We start from the raw sequence: 17,886 nt of genomic DNA on the forward strand, positions 1-17,886 counted from the left end.
TCTATACACTACACTGTAGGACAGCAAATCACGACTTTCACTTTGATAGTGTCAGGGAGGCTGCAGTTGAGAACTAGATTTCAAGATTTTTTAACTCAATAATCCAGTGAATATTAGCGTTCAAATTAGCTACAACTGAGAAAAAAAAACGGGGTCATGGAGTACCAGAACGCTGTTAGGGAGGTGGTCTTGCCCTGGATGATGTCCAACTACCCAGAGGGAAATTATGTGTTCCAACAAGACTATGCTGCGGCCCTTTCAACAAAAAGAGCGTAATTTATTTACTATTTTTAGTGGGCAATTTGCTTACATTCACGGCCAAAAAATGAGCCTCTGTCCAATGATTTAGAATTAATGAACTGGTCAAGTTCATATGTTTGGGATAAAGTTGAGTACTAGAAACTTTCATGTTCAATAAGATCCTTCAAAAAGTGTCCTCACCCCGCCACTTCCACAAAATAGGTCTTCCAATCACTCGTCTTAGATTTATCAGCCCTTTACATTATATTTAAAAAAATATATAAACTTTGATTACTTAAATTGTTTGTAAGTAAACACATTGCTAAAATTTCATTTTTAGCGTTGGAAATATGGTTATTGAAATAGATATACATATCTGCTTAATAAATATATAAAGTCTGTAAGGATAAATTGGGGATTACATAAAATCTGAGGGGACATACCCCTCCCTAGTCTAGTTTATTCACTCTTAAACCCAAATAAATAGTAGATATCGTCATAATAGCAAACTAAATAATTCAATTGTGTATTCTATACTTCTTAAAAATAAGCGTAGGATATCCGATTGAGTCTTAGGGATGAATGCCATTATATAAAGAATGCATCAATCACACAAAAGGCCTGATAGCTCAGATTTATATATGATTTAAGAAAGAGTCAGAATATGGATAAAGAAAAGGACCAAGGATTTCACTTCATTCATAAAATATACTTCAAATCTTTGTAGTCCTCGATTTTAAGAAATGTTTCTGAGAAGAATGTGGCAGATATCACTGGTCTAACCCATTTGGCTTTTCAGGTTATTCATATTTACATCCATAACATATTTCCAAATGATGTTATTTGCTATAATTTTGACGAAAATTGTACTGCATTTCATATCCAATCCAGGAATATTTATATTTATATTGATGCCTTTTCTTAAAAAGAACAAACTACATATAGTTTTGAATAAAATTGTAAATTAATCGCTCCAAAGAACTAGAAGCTTGCAGAGTTGAGAAGCAATCTGATAAGGGCCTTAGTTGTTCCTGTTTCATTTGTTCCATTTGATTTTAAACACTGTTCTGGTGAATGATGACTTTTAATATTGAAGTCATTAAATGTGTACTGTTTAATACATATGTATATGAAAAGGTCACTGAAATAAACGACGCTGAAGAAAAGCTCGCCCAAATAGATAATTGCTCAATGAATGTTGGTAAGATGACCCTCGCTGAAAGTAACGTTGATCAAATAAACGGAGACGATAAATTATATATCAATGCATCAAGAGGTAAAAGACTGAATAAGATATTTTTATTTAATCATGGAACTATGAAAATGAAGATATTTGATAAAAAAAATATTTTGGGTGATTAGAAAGTTTTTCAATATAAACAAGCCTATAAAAGGTCCAAACATGTAACAAATAAAATAAAAAAATAATAAGTAAAGAACAAAATTAAAGAAATCCTGATATTTTCATCATCTATAACCCATTGACCTTGTTTTTATGCAATAAAATGCTTCAAGAATAAAATACTTGAGTGAATTGTCTATATAATAGTTATAGCACTAAAAAAATTAAATAGATTTTTTAAAGTTCACTCTCATCTAAGTAGATATTAAAAAAAAATGAGTCAGTGCTTTTTTATGTGCGGTATATTTGTGCATAAAAATACAAGAGACGAGTTTTATTTTTTTTTAGTACTTCATATTATTTGAGTACTTGTGTGTAGTATCAATCTATAAATAAAAATACTATAAAATATTTTCATTCTTGTGTCATCGTGGCTTGATATGAAACAATACTACTTACTTCTGTGCATTACCTATATGGTCATACTTTTTATTTAAAAAAATCCATATAAAGAAATTTTTACTTTTTAATAGAAAATGTAAGATCTAACATTTTTTTTTTAAACTTAATTTTCTGAAAATATTTCATTTTTCAAAGTTATTTTAAAACAAATTAATTTTTTTGTGAATAGCTATGAATTTTTGAAATTTTTTATGAACAGCTGAGGATTTTTGAAATAATTTTCCAAAAAGTTTAATATTCTATTTTTTTTTTTAATTTAATTTTTTGAGAATAGCTATGGATTTTTGAATTAAAAAATTTTAAATTTTTTAATATTTTGTAAATAACTCTGTATTTTTGGGATTTTTTTCCGAAAAAAATAATTTTTTGAGAATAGTTATGGTTTTTTGGGGGAAAAAATGAATTATTTTTATTTTTTGTTAATAGATGTGGATTGTTGTAGACCAATTGAAAAGATTTAATATTCGAAATTTTTTTTCCAAAAATTTCCCATCCTAAAATATATTCCTGCGGACACTCGTGGTACGGGTTGTTGAATGGAAATTAGGGCACTTTTCAATATTCATTTCAATGACATATATTTCTTTAACATATAATAATACCAGAGATGCATAAAATATGTCCTGTCGCTATATAAAAATAATTGAAACCGAATATTAAAGTGATAATCCTGACAATTTGAAGAATGGTTGGGAATAAAGCTGTCTCTCATGACGTTTTATTATATTTGAGAAGAAGGGAATTAGGACAAGTTCCACTCCGTATATAGCAAGGCATATAGGCTAAAAGTTCTTGTATGTCGATCCGCAATTTTACTCCGAGTTCAACAAGAGAGCATGATGGAGTACCAAAACAGGAAGTCAGTTTTCCAGCCTAAAGAAGAACAAGCCTCCCTGAAGGAACTTCTACTCATCTGGGACAACACACGTCCCCACATAGCAAATGACACCAGGCAACTCTTTACACGGAGAAATATGGAAACGATCAAACAGAGTCTCTACAGACCGGATCCCAATCTCTGTGACCAATTTCTCTTCCGAAATTTGGCACCTGCTCTAAAAGTACGATTTTGATATCCATGAAGACCTAACACGTAGTGTTTAGCGGGAGATGAAGTTAGTGAACAAAAAGGAGCTCTCCAGGTAGTTGTGGGAGATGGAGAACCATTGTCACGACGTTATCCGAGCCGGAGGAGACTATGTTATATGATTGAGTACTTTTTTTAAAACTTTTAAATGTAATTTTTGTCTTACTAGGGCAGTCTCAATCATTTTGGAACAAATTTTTATAGTTTTATTATTTTCGACTGTGTCTAAATATTTGACATTTGGTCATTTGGCAATGTGTAACTGTAAGTACTTGTTGGAGTAGAATTAAGGCTTCGACGTCGGAGTAATTCTTGCCTACGTACTTGTTTATTTCCTTCTTCCCTCCCCCCTTGTCACAGCTTCTGCCTCAATTGCGGGTTCTTTTATTTTTAAATACCTACGGGACATGTTTTATGCATCTCTGTTTATCACGTGATTTGACAGGATAGGATATACAGGGTGAAAGAAAATAAATTTATATCATATAGAAAGTCATGAAAATCCGGTGTATTTTTAGATGGTCTGTTCTTTTGGAATTGGTAATATAAAGAAGGAATTTTTTTCCTTAGCCGTTGCCATTATTATTCACATCATTTCCTAAATAGATTCAATTATATTCAAAACCTGATTGAATATTCGTGTATGCTCATAAAAGACTTGAGGATTTGTTGCAGAGTTATAATTGTAAGTCCTCTTTGGAATCAGAGTAGAATTGAGGATCGACATTTGACTAATTCTATGCTGACTTCCGGTTCTTTTTTTCTTTTAACATGCCCATTCTACACTGGATTTTTATAATTATACATGTGTGCGTGTCTAAAACTGAACACTCTGAAATTTTTAAAAATAGTTAAATAGTTCTGTAATTTTTAAAGTGGTCGACGAATTAATTTATTTAGCATGAAAGATGAGAGTCTTAGACACATGTCTATTCTATATGGCCGCCCATGTTCTCCACTACCAACTCCAGCCTGGACCGGAACTTGCTGCATGACTTGGCGATGAAGCTCTGGTCGAGGTTGGCTCAGGCATTCTTGAGGGCAGACTTCAGCTAGTCCTTGGAATTACATTGGACTCCCGCCAGCATCCCCTTTAAACGCCCTAACACTACAAAGTCAAACGGCGAACAATCAGGCGAGTGAGGCCTTTTTCTTAAGCTTGTTGAAAAGAATCTTCGACCTTGCGAGGCGTTTGTGTACAGGCTTGAGGACTTGACAAGGGGTTCTCTTGTAGACCTTAAGGCCAAGATCTTTCTTAACTAGCTGGTCCATGGTCCTTCTGCTGATGTTGAACTCCCTGGAGAAGCCGCTGACGGTGACTTTGCCTCTCTTATCCACAACAGACTTTTTCACGGTATCAACCATTTCGTCCGACCTTCGAGGCCTTGACTTAGATTTTGTGGTCGCCTCTGGAGTCCCTTTGGCTACAACGCTGTAAACGGTGGTTTTAAAGACTATTTTATTCCAGGAGTCTGACGTTTTTTGTAATAAATGATAAGTATTGTTGTACAATGATAAATAGCATGGCATAAATTATTAAGAAGGTGTAGAAATGAGGGAAACTACAAGTTTATATACAATATACATATATAAATATTGTACATTATAAATAAATATATGTATGTAAGTATGTATTTCCCGATCCACTTCCTTTCTCCTACGCTCATTTTTCATGCATCTCCTTCAAAAACTGTTCTACGAAAAACAAAGGATATTCCTTTATTTTATTTTTGTAAATGTAGACGTATTTATACCTGAGTTCAGTGGTAAAAAAAGAAAACAGAGTAAGAGCTTTGATTTAAGGTCAAGATCAGGTGAGATTATTTTTAATTAAAACAGTGAAAAAGTGCCAGAATGAATTAAACAAGGTATCAAAAAGTAACAATAAGGAATTTTTGCATTTTACTAGATTTTTTATTGGTCTCAATGAAAACATTCTAAACGAATATAGGAGTGAAATTTTTTTAAAAGATTTATTTTCATAGAAAAGGTCATTTGGGCAAAAAGCTTACCATATAATATCTGAAATTTTTGTGAATAGCAATTGATTTTTGAATTTTTTTCCAAATTTTTTATTTAAAAAAACAAAATATTTTTCTGTTACTACATATGGATTTTTGAATCTAATTTTCAAAAAATTTAATATGAAGTTAAATTTTGAAATTTTTTTATGTTTTTTTTTTTTTAAGTATTTGTGGATTTTTAAATTTTTTTTTTTTGAATTTGCTATGGATTTTTGAATTTTATTTTTCAAAAAATTTAATTTTTTCATAATAGCCTTAAATTTTTGGATTTTTTTTCGAAAAAATTTAATAGTTGAAATTTTTACAAAAAAAATATAAAACCATGTCTGCCCCTCAAAATCTAATCCTACAGACGCCCCTGAGTTACTATTACTTTTTTAGAAATAAAAACAATAGTATTCATCAATGACTACTCTATAGATCTGAACCTTCACTTTTTTACTTATTTTCCCACTTTAGTAGGTCAAAATAAGGTCTTTTTTTTGTAGAGAAGTATACATAGTTAATTTATGAAAGAGAGAATGAATTAAAACAATCGTTTAATATATGTCTTTAGGAAATAAAAAAAGATTTTTGAGTTGATATATATATATTTTTTTTCTTCATCAGAATAATAGTTAATAAATTAAGTTATCTTAATCCCTGAAGTTATTCATTACAAGTAGACGTCCTAACAGAAATTGACAAGAGGATATATCTGTGGGAAAAGGACCATTGCCATCTCCGTACCAAATCATTAATACATACTATAGTTGCTCATAAATTAACTGGGGAATATGAAACACGATTAAAAAGTTTTGAGATCTAATATCATATGTAAACTCAATATTTGTTTATTATTTTTTTATTAAATATGTAATTGACAATTTTGCAAGTCTTTGAAACGAATATCAAAAAACAGGGGACTCTTCAAGATTAATTTTGGGAGGGGTTTGGTTATTCGATTTTTTTTTAATTTCAAAAATCCTCAGCTATTCACAAAAATTAAATTTTTTGGAAAAAAAAAAAAAATCCACAGCTGTTCTAAAAAGTTAAATTTGATTGTAAAAAAATTCCAAAAATCCACAAAAAATATGACTTTTTCGAAAAAAACTTCAAAAGTTAAATTTGATTGGATAAAAATTTCAAAAATCCATTGCTATTCACAGGAAATTAAATATTTTGAAAATAATGAAAGAAATTAAATTTTTTGTAATTTGTTTCAAAATAATCAAGTTAAGTTACAATTTTTTTAATTTTCTAGTAATAAACAAAAAAATTATACTTTTTTTTTAGGGGGGGGGAGCTACAGCCCCTTTACACCCTTCGGCTTTTTATTCATTGAATCTTTGATTTAACAAATGAATCATTAATGCACTTTTTTTTTCTCCTTATAGCTAAAATATTCATAAAAATTGAGCATCCATCCAACTCACCCTTCTCCATGGATCAGCAAATGGGATATCAACCACTAGACTGTGGGAGTACGAAAAGGCTCTGGCTCCTAGAATAGTGATGCTGCCATGATGGATCATCATGATGAACCCTCTTATCCTAGCTCCAAATCCTCTGCTCTTGATGAACTCAACTTTACGCATCGCTCTCATTGGCAACTAGCACCCTGGCTGACAGGGCTAGTTCTGTCCCTCGTGGTATTCGTCATACTCATTCCTGCCATTTGCTCTGCTTGTTACCATTGGTACTCCTACAAAAGAGAATCCGAGGAGGAGAACGAAGAGGATGAAGAGAATGAGTCGGATCTGGATGATGAGGACTACTCTGATGAAGAAGAGGATGAAGAAAATGGTTTGCTCAATCCACTCAATAAAGAGGACGAAGAAAATTCTTCTGAGGGATCAAAAAAAGAACATTGGAGTACAAGGTAAGGAGGCAAGTAGGTCAGTAGGATTGGTTTTTAGATTTTGTTTTCCATAATAAGGACTAAAAAAAAAAAATTTTTTTGAAAAAAAAACTTCAACTATAAAAATTTTTGAATTTTTTTTTGAAAAATCCATAGATATTCACAGAATTTTTTTTGTAAATTTTTAGCACCAATCCATAGCTTATCACAAAATATTATTATTTTTGTTTTAAATTTCAAAAATCCACAGTTGTACATGAAAAATTATATTTAAAAAAAAAGTTGAAAAATTAAATGTTTTGGAAAAAAAATTTCAAATATTAAATTTTTTGCTCGCAATGTAATTTTCCTGAACGACTTTTTTTAAGAAAACAAATCTTTGATAAAAAAAAATTACCCCTATTTTCGCTTAAATTTTTTCATCCTGGTTATATAAAAATTAGTACTCATTACTCACCTGAATACTCTATACTCGTCTGAATACTTGTTACTTACCTAACATTCGGTACTCATCCAAACACTTTTAGCTAACCTAAAAAGCATCAAAAAATCCTTAATCCCCCAAGGTGATATAGGCCCTCCCCTGTGGACGCCCCTGGCCATCTTGTAACACGATTTAATATCTTTCATTATATTATTTAACATTCCCTATCTTAATGATCTCTTCGATATGTGATCAATCTCAATATATCCCTCATAAGCACAGTAATTTTATTAATTATAATTTAATCAAAACTTTTAATATCTAATCAAGATCAATCTATCCGCAAAAATGAAATAGTTAATGCTTCTCTACCCTTTTCTTACTCCAGGCAGTAAAAATTGCAATTTGCGTTTTCTCAGTAGATATAACTATATACATACATGCAAATCCAGTGTGTATTTTTAGCTGACCCGTTCATTTGTAATTGTTAGTATAAAGAAGGAATTTTATTTTCCTTAGCAGTTGTCATTATTATGTGATTCCTGAGTAGTGAACATTCTTTCTAAATAGATTCAACTACAGTCAAAACCTGATAGAATATTCATGTGTGCTCATAAAAGACGGAGTGTAACCCTGAGGATTTGTTACGGAGTTATAATTGTAAGTCTTTGTTGGACTCAGAGTAGAATTGGGGATGGGCATTGGAGTAATTCAAGCAAATTTTTCTTGTTTATATCCTTTTCTCTTCCTCCCTTGTCACATCAGATTGTAACTGATTTAATGAAACATCATGATCATTATTCTTTCTCTTCTTCAAAACATTCTTTTAATTGTTAGAGTTGCCGTGTTGATTTTGGATTTCTTTTCTGGCATACCCATTCCACACTGGATTTTCCCCTTTGCCTATATACAAGATTCATTTATATAATGATTCTTTACATGTTTTGACGAGGGAAACAACTTCAATTAGTATTCGTCCCATTCCGTAAAGAAAACAAAATATTAGAATAATTTTTAATTATAAAAGTTTTTTTTAAGGACAAGAGTAAAACCATTATTCAAAAACTTTCCTTGGAAAGAAAACGGAAAATTCTTAGACACTATTTAGAAAATAAATTTTTAACATTTTTCAAAAGAAAAAAATATGCTCGTATGTATGGACCCACAAAAAATAATTATAGGAATATATATAGACCTCAAAAAGAAGACATATTGAGCAATGATTATTCTTTCATGTATTAGTTACCTATGGTTGAGTATGGAGCCCATCATTTTATCTTCTCTCATTATCTCCCCCCTCTTTCTAAATTTTTTGCTTTACCACAATTCCGACAGCTAATCAATGATTAATTATTAAAAAAGATACACAAAATATATGGTTTTCCAATACTGTATGAACAACCTAATATATATATATTAATAATGGGATAATTCCTTAAAATATCCTGATGCAATTCTTGTAAAAATTCCCGATGCCAATTCCGATTCTTTAATATTTTAAATAATAGTTAAAAACTACCATTTTATATATTAAGGGCCTCCATAGGATTTATATATATATGTATTTCAGGGGTAAAGAATTTTAATTTTAATTATAAAAAGTTTTGAAAAAATTTTAAAAATTAAATTTCAAATATAAAATTTTTGAAATTTTTTTTTTTTAATTTACAATTTGATATTCAGAAATTTTCAATAATCTACAACTGTTAACAAAAAATAATTTTTTTAGAAAAAAATGCTATTAATCCCCAGCTATGCTCAAAAAAATTAAATTTACAAAATAAAATTTTTTGAAAAAAAATTTCAAATATTAAATTTTTTGGAGAAAAATTTCAAAAATAACTAGTTATTCCAAGAAAATTCATTTTTTTTTTTTTTTTTTAAATATTGAAAAATTAAATTAAATTTTTAATTGTCTAGTAATATACAAGAATTCCTTAATTTGGAGAGGGGGAATTTTGTTTCATAACTTAGAAAAGTAATAAATAGTTCAATACCAGTAATAAATAAGAATCAAAATCACAAATTAAACATTATTTTCCCGATTCCAAAAAAACATGCAATTCCCGATTAATTGTCCCATCACTAACATATATATATTATCCGCAATGTGATGTGACAGCTGGAGGAGCAACTTAAATCAATTAAAAAGGTTACTCATTCTTGATTTCTAATTAAATTAATATTTACCGCGCCCTCTATATGAGTAGCATGCCTATATTTTAAATTAAATAACATATTGTAGTTTAGAGAGTTGTATTATTTTACCACAAGATGTTGCCACTCTATGTTGCTTTATTTACACCGCGATATAAGTAAACAAACCTCATGCCTCCTTGGAGCATCTTTTATTTTCTTTGGTCTGATGAAAGAAAACATAATATATAGAAAATAATCCTCTTTAGACCCTTATAACTTATTTATATTATATAAATTATGAGGAATATCATAGAAAAATACTCAATGCATAATTTAATAAAATACCTATTTAAAAAATATGCAACTCCAAGGAATTTTAATTCCTTTTGGTGTGATCCGAACCTTTTTTTTTTTTTTGTGGTGTACTAGTAAATACTCAACATCGAAGGGAGATACATCTAACTTGATCATCCATCTCAAATGATGTTCAAATTTGGATTCCGAATTCTACAATTGACGACGGGAAGAGAATTCAACAGATGAAAACTACCAGACCTCATACATAAAGGAGTATAGTGGACTCCTTCCTTGGGAATGAGATACCAGGATAAAAACATTGAAGCAATCCATTCACGATGAGTAAAGCAAATGAATATTTCAAAATAGGATCGCTTAAAAATTACCATATGGAACACAAAAACATGGAGATGCATAATTTGTAAATAGATTTTTTTAAATTCAAACCTAAATATGTTTCTATAATATAATCATGATATTCCTCATCATTATGTATGTTGAATAAGTTCTAAGGGTCTTAAGAAGAATCTCGTTTTTCATCATTTTTCAGCCTAAAATTGGAAATATATCGAGTTCAGAACAAGATACAGAATCAATAAAAACACTTTTACATAAGTTTTATTAATCCTACATTTGATTTGGGATCTTTTTAAGTGTAAAGAATCCCTCTGAACAATAATAGTTCCGAATTTCTATAATCCCAGATATTTCAGAATTCAGGTGACTGAGATGAGTTTTGGATTCTGTGCTCAAAGATAATTTAAAGATTATTATCTTAAAATCACCTGTTCAAAATGAGTGTTCCCCTGTGCAATGAAAGCCACTTTGAAATATTAGTGTGAGTTTTCGATTCCAAGTCAAGTCTCTTGTGCTATATACTTCAGTTTATAAGTCAGAATTATGTAATCAAAAGTCTTCAATCAAGTCAAATTCCTAAGATTTTCCTCTAGATACCTCTATACAAAATAATCGCAGGGATTGGCATCTGTACTTGAAGGTGGCCACAATGATTCGTCCCAAAATTGAATGTGCAGTTCCAAACATTCTTGGGGTCAGCGTCCGGTCTGTATGGAATCCTCATCTTGCTAGAACACAAACAAGGGGTTACTTCCAAACTATGAAAGTGCCACAGGTTCTAAAATGCTTGAGATGTAATCATCCTGCTACGTGCAGTCCTGGGGCGACCGGATCTCGGCTAATTATTGACACTTCCGGTCTCGCGGAGCTTCTTAACTGTCATTTTATCGAACTTTAGCTTATTTTGTCCGGATATGAGTTGATAATTTGAATTGACGTTTTACCATGGCTAAGAAGAACTTCCAGTTCATTCTGTAAGTGTTGCATGACGACTGAAGGAGTGTAAATTTTTTAACCCAATTGATACCTTTTGCTGAGGATTGAATCTCTTTTCAATGTCAGTCAATCAGATTCATGATTGATTGATTTGGCACCTAAATAATTACAATTAACATGAGAAGTTTCAGATTTTTGAACAACCGTGTATAAGTAAATATTATAATAATAAAGTTACACCCTATGACATAGGAATGACAATTCCTATGTCATAGGGTGTAATTGAAGTGTTAAATTGGCGTTGCTCAAAAATTATAAATATTTGTTTTATTGCCTATATGTCATATTAGAAGTATCATATTTAATCATAATATTGACAAACAGAGAATTTCTCATATCCACTTAATAGTCAAAAATTGGAAAACACCATTTATCATTATGAAAAAAGGTAGTTTTCATGCTTACTTCTGTAAATAAAATATTTGAGTCACGACAATTTGGCTCTCACCCCACGGTATACATCCAGGGGTGTCTGCAGGGTGTGGCTGGAGGGGCTGTATGCCCCCCCCCAAATTAAGGAATTTTTGTAGTTACTACAAAATTTAATATTTGATTTTTTTTCAAAAAATTAAAACTTGAAAATTAAATTAATTTTTCAAATTTTTTTCCAAAAAATTATAAGTTCTCTGAATAACTATTTATACTTAAATTTTTCTCCAAAAAATTTAAAATTCGACAAAAAAATTATTTTTGGAAAAAAGGGGTTCTTAGAATTTTTTTTTAATAGCTGTGGATGTTTGAAATTTTTTTCTATATATATGATGCAAATATCCCTAACATCATGTTTATTTCCTACTCTATGAGTGACCAAGTATTAATCTAAGCCTAAAGAGTTCAAGAGAATAATTTCCTCCATGTATGTTGTCCATTAAACTACATCGCTCCACAATCATCGCTATAACTTGTTTATTTTTTAATTATTAGTATTTTTAATTAATATTTTTTACCACACGAAATTGAAATTGAAGTACAAAAAAAAAAAATTAAATAGGAAAATGGAATTGAAATACAAGAAAAATGTTGATTGGACAATTCCAAAAAAACAATATCGATGCCGATACCGATTCTTTAATATTTTAAATAATACTTAAAAAATACCCTTTTGCTATTAATTAATATATTATTTTGCTATCCACAGCATTATATGTATATATTTTTATTTTTTTTGTAGGGGTGTCTTGGTTTTTGTAATTTTTCTAAAATAGCTCCAAAAATTTAAAAAAATTAGAAAAAAAAATTCAAATTTATAATTCACAAAAATTTTAATTTTTGGGAAAATAGACTCAAAAATCCCCAGCTGTTCTCAAAAAATATGAATTTCTGGAAAAAATGTCAAAGTTAAATTTTTAATATAAAATTTTCATTTTTTAATTTCAAACATCACATTTTTTGGAAAAAAAAAATTCAAAAATACATAGTTATTCAAAGAAAATTAAATTTTTTGCAAAAAAAATTCAAAATTAAGTATCTAATATAACAGTTTTGAATTTTTTTATTAAAATACATACTTACTCAAAGAAATTGAATTTAAAAAAAAAAAATTTAAAAATTAAATTTCAAGTATTAAATTTTCTTGTAAAAGCAAAAATTCCATAATTTTAATTTTATTTTTTCATAACATAACCAGTAATAAATAATTTTAAATAAGGATCGAAATCGCAAATTAAACATTATTTTCCCAATTCCGATTCCAGAAAAAAGAACCGATTCTCTGATTTCAATTAATCTTCCCATCACTTTTAATTGATGTATTTATTAAATATAGTCATATTAATATTATTTGATCTATGGTTTATTAATTTAAATCTTTACTAACAAATGCATACTTACACGTAAAGTGAATAATCTTCAGTCACTATGAATCATTTTTTCAGCAAGCTTGTCGTAGACATGGCTCAAATCTAAGCATGGTTTGGTTATAAATATGTATATTCTCTACACGAGTTTAAAATTGATTAAGTCGTTATATCAAAAGTTTGACGTGAAATATTTTTTGTTTTTTTGTAAATCGACCTTTTTTATCTAGGGAAATTTTGAAGACCGATGTGCTGGTTTTTTTTCCTTTCACAGTTTTATAGACTCAATCTTTATCATTCCTTTAATTAAATATAATTAATAAGTTTTAAACAGTAAATCAAACAAATCAAAGCTCAAAATATTTAAAAAATATTATATTTTCTGACATTTTTTATTATGGTAAAAATGAAATAATATCATTACAAAAAAAAGAAAATTAGTTATATTTTGTATATTCCTTTCATTTGCAGTTCGACATGATTACTCTCAGACCCCTTCTATTTCCTCATCATTGGCTCATTCTGCAAGTGGTGTTCCTCCGGCACCTCCTCCTCCAGTTCAAGCATCTGCTGCACTCGTACATCAAGTATCCATTTCAGATAGGTGAGTCCATTCATTGATCCTATTTTTTATTATTTGTATTTTGATTTCGGACCCTTTGTTCAGGATCAAATTACCTTCATTATAAAAAAACCCAACTAATTACACTTATAATTAAGTATAACATGTGCATGCTAATTAATGTCTTAATGAGTTAAATTAAAACTCATTGATTGTTCTTCTTGATTATAAGCCAAAACGTTACTTCATTATTGATATATCACGTATAATTCACTTGGAGTAGTATGTAAATATATTGTTGATTGTATAATTATAGAATGACGGATAATGGGTCCATGACTTTTTGATAAAAACTCTTGTTATTTATCAAAATAATTCCTCCATAGTTACGAAACGCCGCAAAAACTATTGAGGTTATATATACGCCAAATATTCCTTCAAAGTTTTTCACGCGATTGCGTTTGTGGTTGATTGCGAACAAACGTAGTACCTATCTTGGGGATAGCTGTTCATAATTAAGTGGTCTTTCAAAATAGAAACCACTCGGCCATGTGATATCCCTAAGGCTTCTACAGTCTTCATTACTCTAAATCTCCAATAGACCAACACCATATCCCGTAGCAGCTCCAACTAGGCGTTCTGAATATTCGGCATTTCTCGTGCTTAAACGACCGCAATGAAATTCAGTAAATCCCTTTTTTTACTTTTGAAATTGATGGTGCAGAATCCCTTTAGTATTTATCAAGCATAGGCTTGGTTTCAGTAGCGGTGGTATTTTTCTGCAAAAATCCTGCTTGATGTACACACAAAATTCACTTTGTGCCATTTTCACCACAATTCACGCAATGCTCAGTTATCAATGGCTGGCAAAGACAAACTAAATGACGCAGCTTGTTCAAAATTTGTCTGGAGTCAACTGACAGAGACTTGTCAACAGGAACAGTGTTGTCATTCTAGTTATCAGTTGGGAAATTCAAAAGTAACGGACTTATTGACCCACCCTTGTACATTCTTATTTTATGTAAGAAGAGTTGCGATTCTTATTTCACTGGAAATTGTCTTTGAGCTGGATCCCGTTAATAAATGAGTCTTAACCATAAATAATCAATGGTCATTTTCTTCATTTTTATCATTATCTTAAATAGTGCACGGGTTTTTAATAGAATCCGAGGGTTTATATGAATTCCGTAACCTGATCCTACCATTGGATCAGGAACCTAAATAGTAATTGATGAAAGAGCCTGCTTTTGCTGAAGCTCGGTGGTGTACAATTGTTAAGTACTCAACCCAACCCCGGGATAAAATCCAACACACTATACCTATATAATTACAATAATTAAAATTATATTAAGAAATAATTAAATGCGGAATTTACTGATGATGTAAAACCCACAGAAATCCTGGGAGATAACCCCTGATGTAAAGTCAATGAAATGTCCATTAAACAAGAACCATTTTTTAAATTTTTTAACTCTATATTAGATTCTGATCTACAAGAGTGTATGTGTATATTGTAGGCGTAGATATATTTGTATGCAAATATGTAGAATGTAAGTATTGTATTCAAATATATTCGTTTTACAAGGCTCGTTTTAGAGAAATGAACAGTAAAAAAGTTATATGACGTATTTTGGATTTTGATTGCACTTCACTTGCCTTTTATGACCAATTTAGAAACATTTATGGCCAGTAGGAATATAACACACATTCTACTCATTTTAGGCTACTTTTAATACCACTCACTATTACAGAGTAGTAAAAAAATATGCAAAAGAACCCACTGCATTATTTCTAGAGCCCCATTTCATTAACACCCGTTTGTGACTAATTCGTCATACTATGTATAAAAAAAAATCCATATATCAAGAATAAATAAAAAAGTAGAGCTTAGAAACAGAACGAGGCCGGTTTTGTTTACGTTTAAAGTTAGATTTGCATCAAAGAAGTAATGTACGTATGTACCTATGTATATAAGAGTTGTTAAAAGTTTTAAGTGGTTTTCAGTAGAAAGCCATATATAATGAAAAATCAAATATTTTATATTTCCTATTCTCAATGGAGTAAATTCATGAACTACCTACATACTTTGAACGAGTTTTCTTTCTACAACTCATTAAGAGCTTTGTAAATTAGTCTTTTAATTTTTCTTTCTTTAGTGCAACAATTTATGTTCATATTGGGTTTGGAATCGAAAACAGTGTTAATTTATAGGGGCAAATCTATAAAACAACGTGGCCAAACGCGCCTATTTTCCATGAATACTTTATCGCTCAAGAAAGAATTACATAGAAAACGGTGTTAAATTCGTCGGCAATTATTCAATTCGTCTCACATTTAGTTTCGTCTTTATTTCATCAAAAAGAGGAATACTTTGTTTTAATAAGACGAAACATATTGAGTAATTTTTTTCTCGTCATGCAAAAATATTCGTTGGCGAATACACTTATTCTAGTCTTGGACGAATAAATTATCATCGTTAGGAAATGAATATATCTTTAATAAAATTCACTTATTTTATGTTTTTTTTTTAACTAGGTAATAATCCTTTTATTGTCCTTCATCGATCCGGATCAAATTTGATCGTAAAAATCCAAACATTTTATAGGAATTTTGTGTAACTTTTAATTTGATTTAATATCCAATAGTTTTTCTTTGTTGTCAAGTAGAATTGATAAAGGTTTTATGGCTTTTTTTTATTTATTGATAAACCCCCACAGGGCATCTGCAGGATTATAATTGGGGGGTCAGGGTTTTAGGATTAAAAAAAAATACACCCAATATTAATTAAATGAAGCATGTACATTTATGCCAATAGGAAATATTAAAATTTACGCATTTATTAATATATGGCATTTAATTTAAGATATATAAATGGTATTTATATAGGTTATTTAAAAGGAAGTACCCGGTTCAAGTTCAGCGTCTCTATCAGTCCCAGTCCCGATTCTTTCATTTCAACTGTTTCGGTCTTGGTTTTTGTCTCTGGTCTTAGTTATTTTTTATACATGGACATGGGGGGGTGAGGGGGTTGTAGGAAGATGTAGAATTGAGGATTGCTTTCAGTTTACACATACATAGTACAAATGTTTTGTATAAAGGGGATTCAGCTAAAAATCTATAAGTGTAAGAGGCCTTATCATAGTAATGTTTGGGAAACCCTGGCTTAAAAATATTATATTTATCATATTATAGGGCACCGACAAGCTTGGTAGCGTACCTGGACTTTTTCTGAATCTTTTTTGTTGGAAAGATTGCATGATACAACAAAAGTAATCACGTGTTTAATTTACATAAAATTATGTGGTTGGAATATTAGAAGGCTATAAATATACCAAAATATACAACAAATGAAAATGAGTGCAAGAACAGAGACCGATAAGCAATATATTGCAGCCTCAGTTCCGGTGTGGATTCGACTTTGTCAGTTCTGTCAGTTTCTATCAATCTGTAGCTACAGACTTACAAAAGTATTTTTAATAAAAATAGCCCTTCTAAACTACGGAAAAGTAGTCGAAAATTGGGTTCAACGATTGGACTTCGTAAAACATGCACGTGGTGGTCATTCAAACGACATCGAATTTCATTCATAAATTAACTTGAATGTATTTTAACGGCAAATAAAGAAATCGTCGATATCTCAAACCGTTTTCGTTTTATTTTAAAAAAATGTGAGCGCTGTTAATGGAAAATGGAAAACCCTTTATATGTTAATTTTGGAAATGTGGTTTTTTTTTTTTGTCTTGTTTTTATCATAAATATAATGTTTACTTTCACTTAATTGACTGATTTCTTTTTAAGAATAAAAAAACTTCAAACAAACCTTTCGAGACCGACGGCACATGAGAGTCCCAATCCCTTAAATTATATCTAGTACTCGATAATTCTTGTGGGTTAAATTCATAAGTCTTTGTTGGTTCCAAAAAGAAGGAAAAATATCTTTTTCTACGTGTTTTTTTTTTTTTTTTTTTTTTTTTTTTATATATTCTTTCAGTTAACACTGTTTTCATTGCCGCAGTAATCAGCATTTTTAAGTCAAAATTTAGTTTGTAAGGATAATTACGCTTAAAATAAGTAAATAGTGTATAATTTCTTTCTGAATTTGTTTAACATTAATATAATTTTCATATTTATTAAAATATGCTTAATCATAATTTATTTTTTTTCGAGAAAATATTAATAGTTCATTTAGGACTAATGGATCCCGTCAGGCAATTTAATAATTATTTAATTTAATAGTTTATGCTTATATACAATATAAGTAAGTGTTTTAGGTATGTAACATGTTGTGGTTTATCTTACCGATGATTTATTTGATCACAA

The 17,886-nt window shown here is 29.9% G+C and overlaps 1 protein-coding gene across 4 annotated transcripts in view; it reads left to right on the top strand.

Annotated features, from left to right (window-relative positions):
• Positions 1–17,886, top strand: part of LOC121118847 (uncharacterized) — a 110,714-nt gene that overhangs the window by 63,077 nt on the left and 29,751 nt on the right. For 3 of the 4 annotated variants that reach the window (XR_011779994.1, XR_011779993.1, XM_071888232.1), the window contains 2 exons: positions 6,532–7,016; positions 13,476–13,608. Coding sequence is in view for 1 of the 4 variants with exons in the window: in XM_071888232.1 (XP_071744333.1) it covers positions 6,875–7,016; positions 13,476–13,608 (275 nt within the window). In the remaining 3 variants the exon portion in view is untranslated. Of the gene's footprint in view, positions 1–6,487; positions 7,017–13,475; positions 13,609–17,886 lie in introns of those variants that run through there. The other variant, XR_011779992.1, reaches the window with a different exon arrangement.

This window comes from Lepeophtheirus salmonis, chromosome 5, assembly GCF_016086655.4.
Source record: "Lepeophtheirus salmonis chromosome 5, UVic_Lsal_1.4, whole genome shotgun sequence".
Lineage (NCBI taxonomy): Eukaryota > Metazoa > Arthropoda > Copepoda > Siphonostomatoida > Caligidae > Lepeophtheirus > Lepeophtheirus salmonis.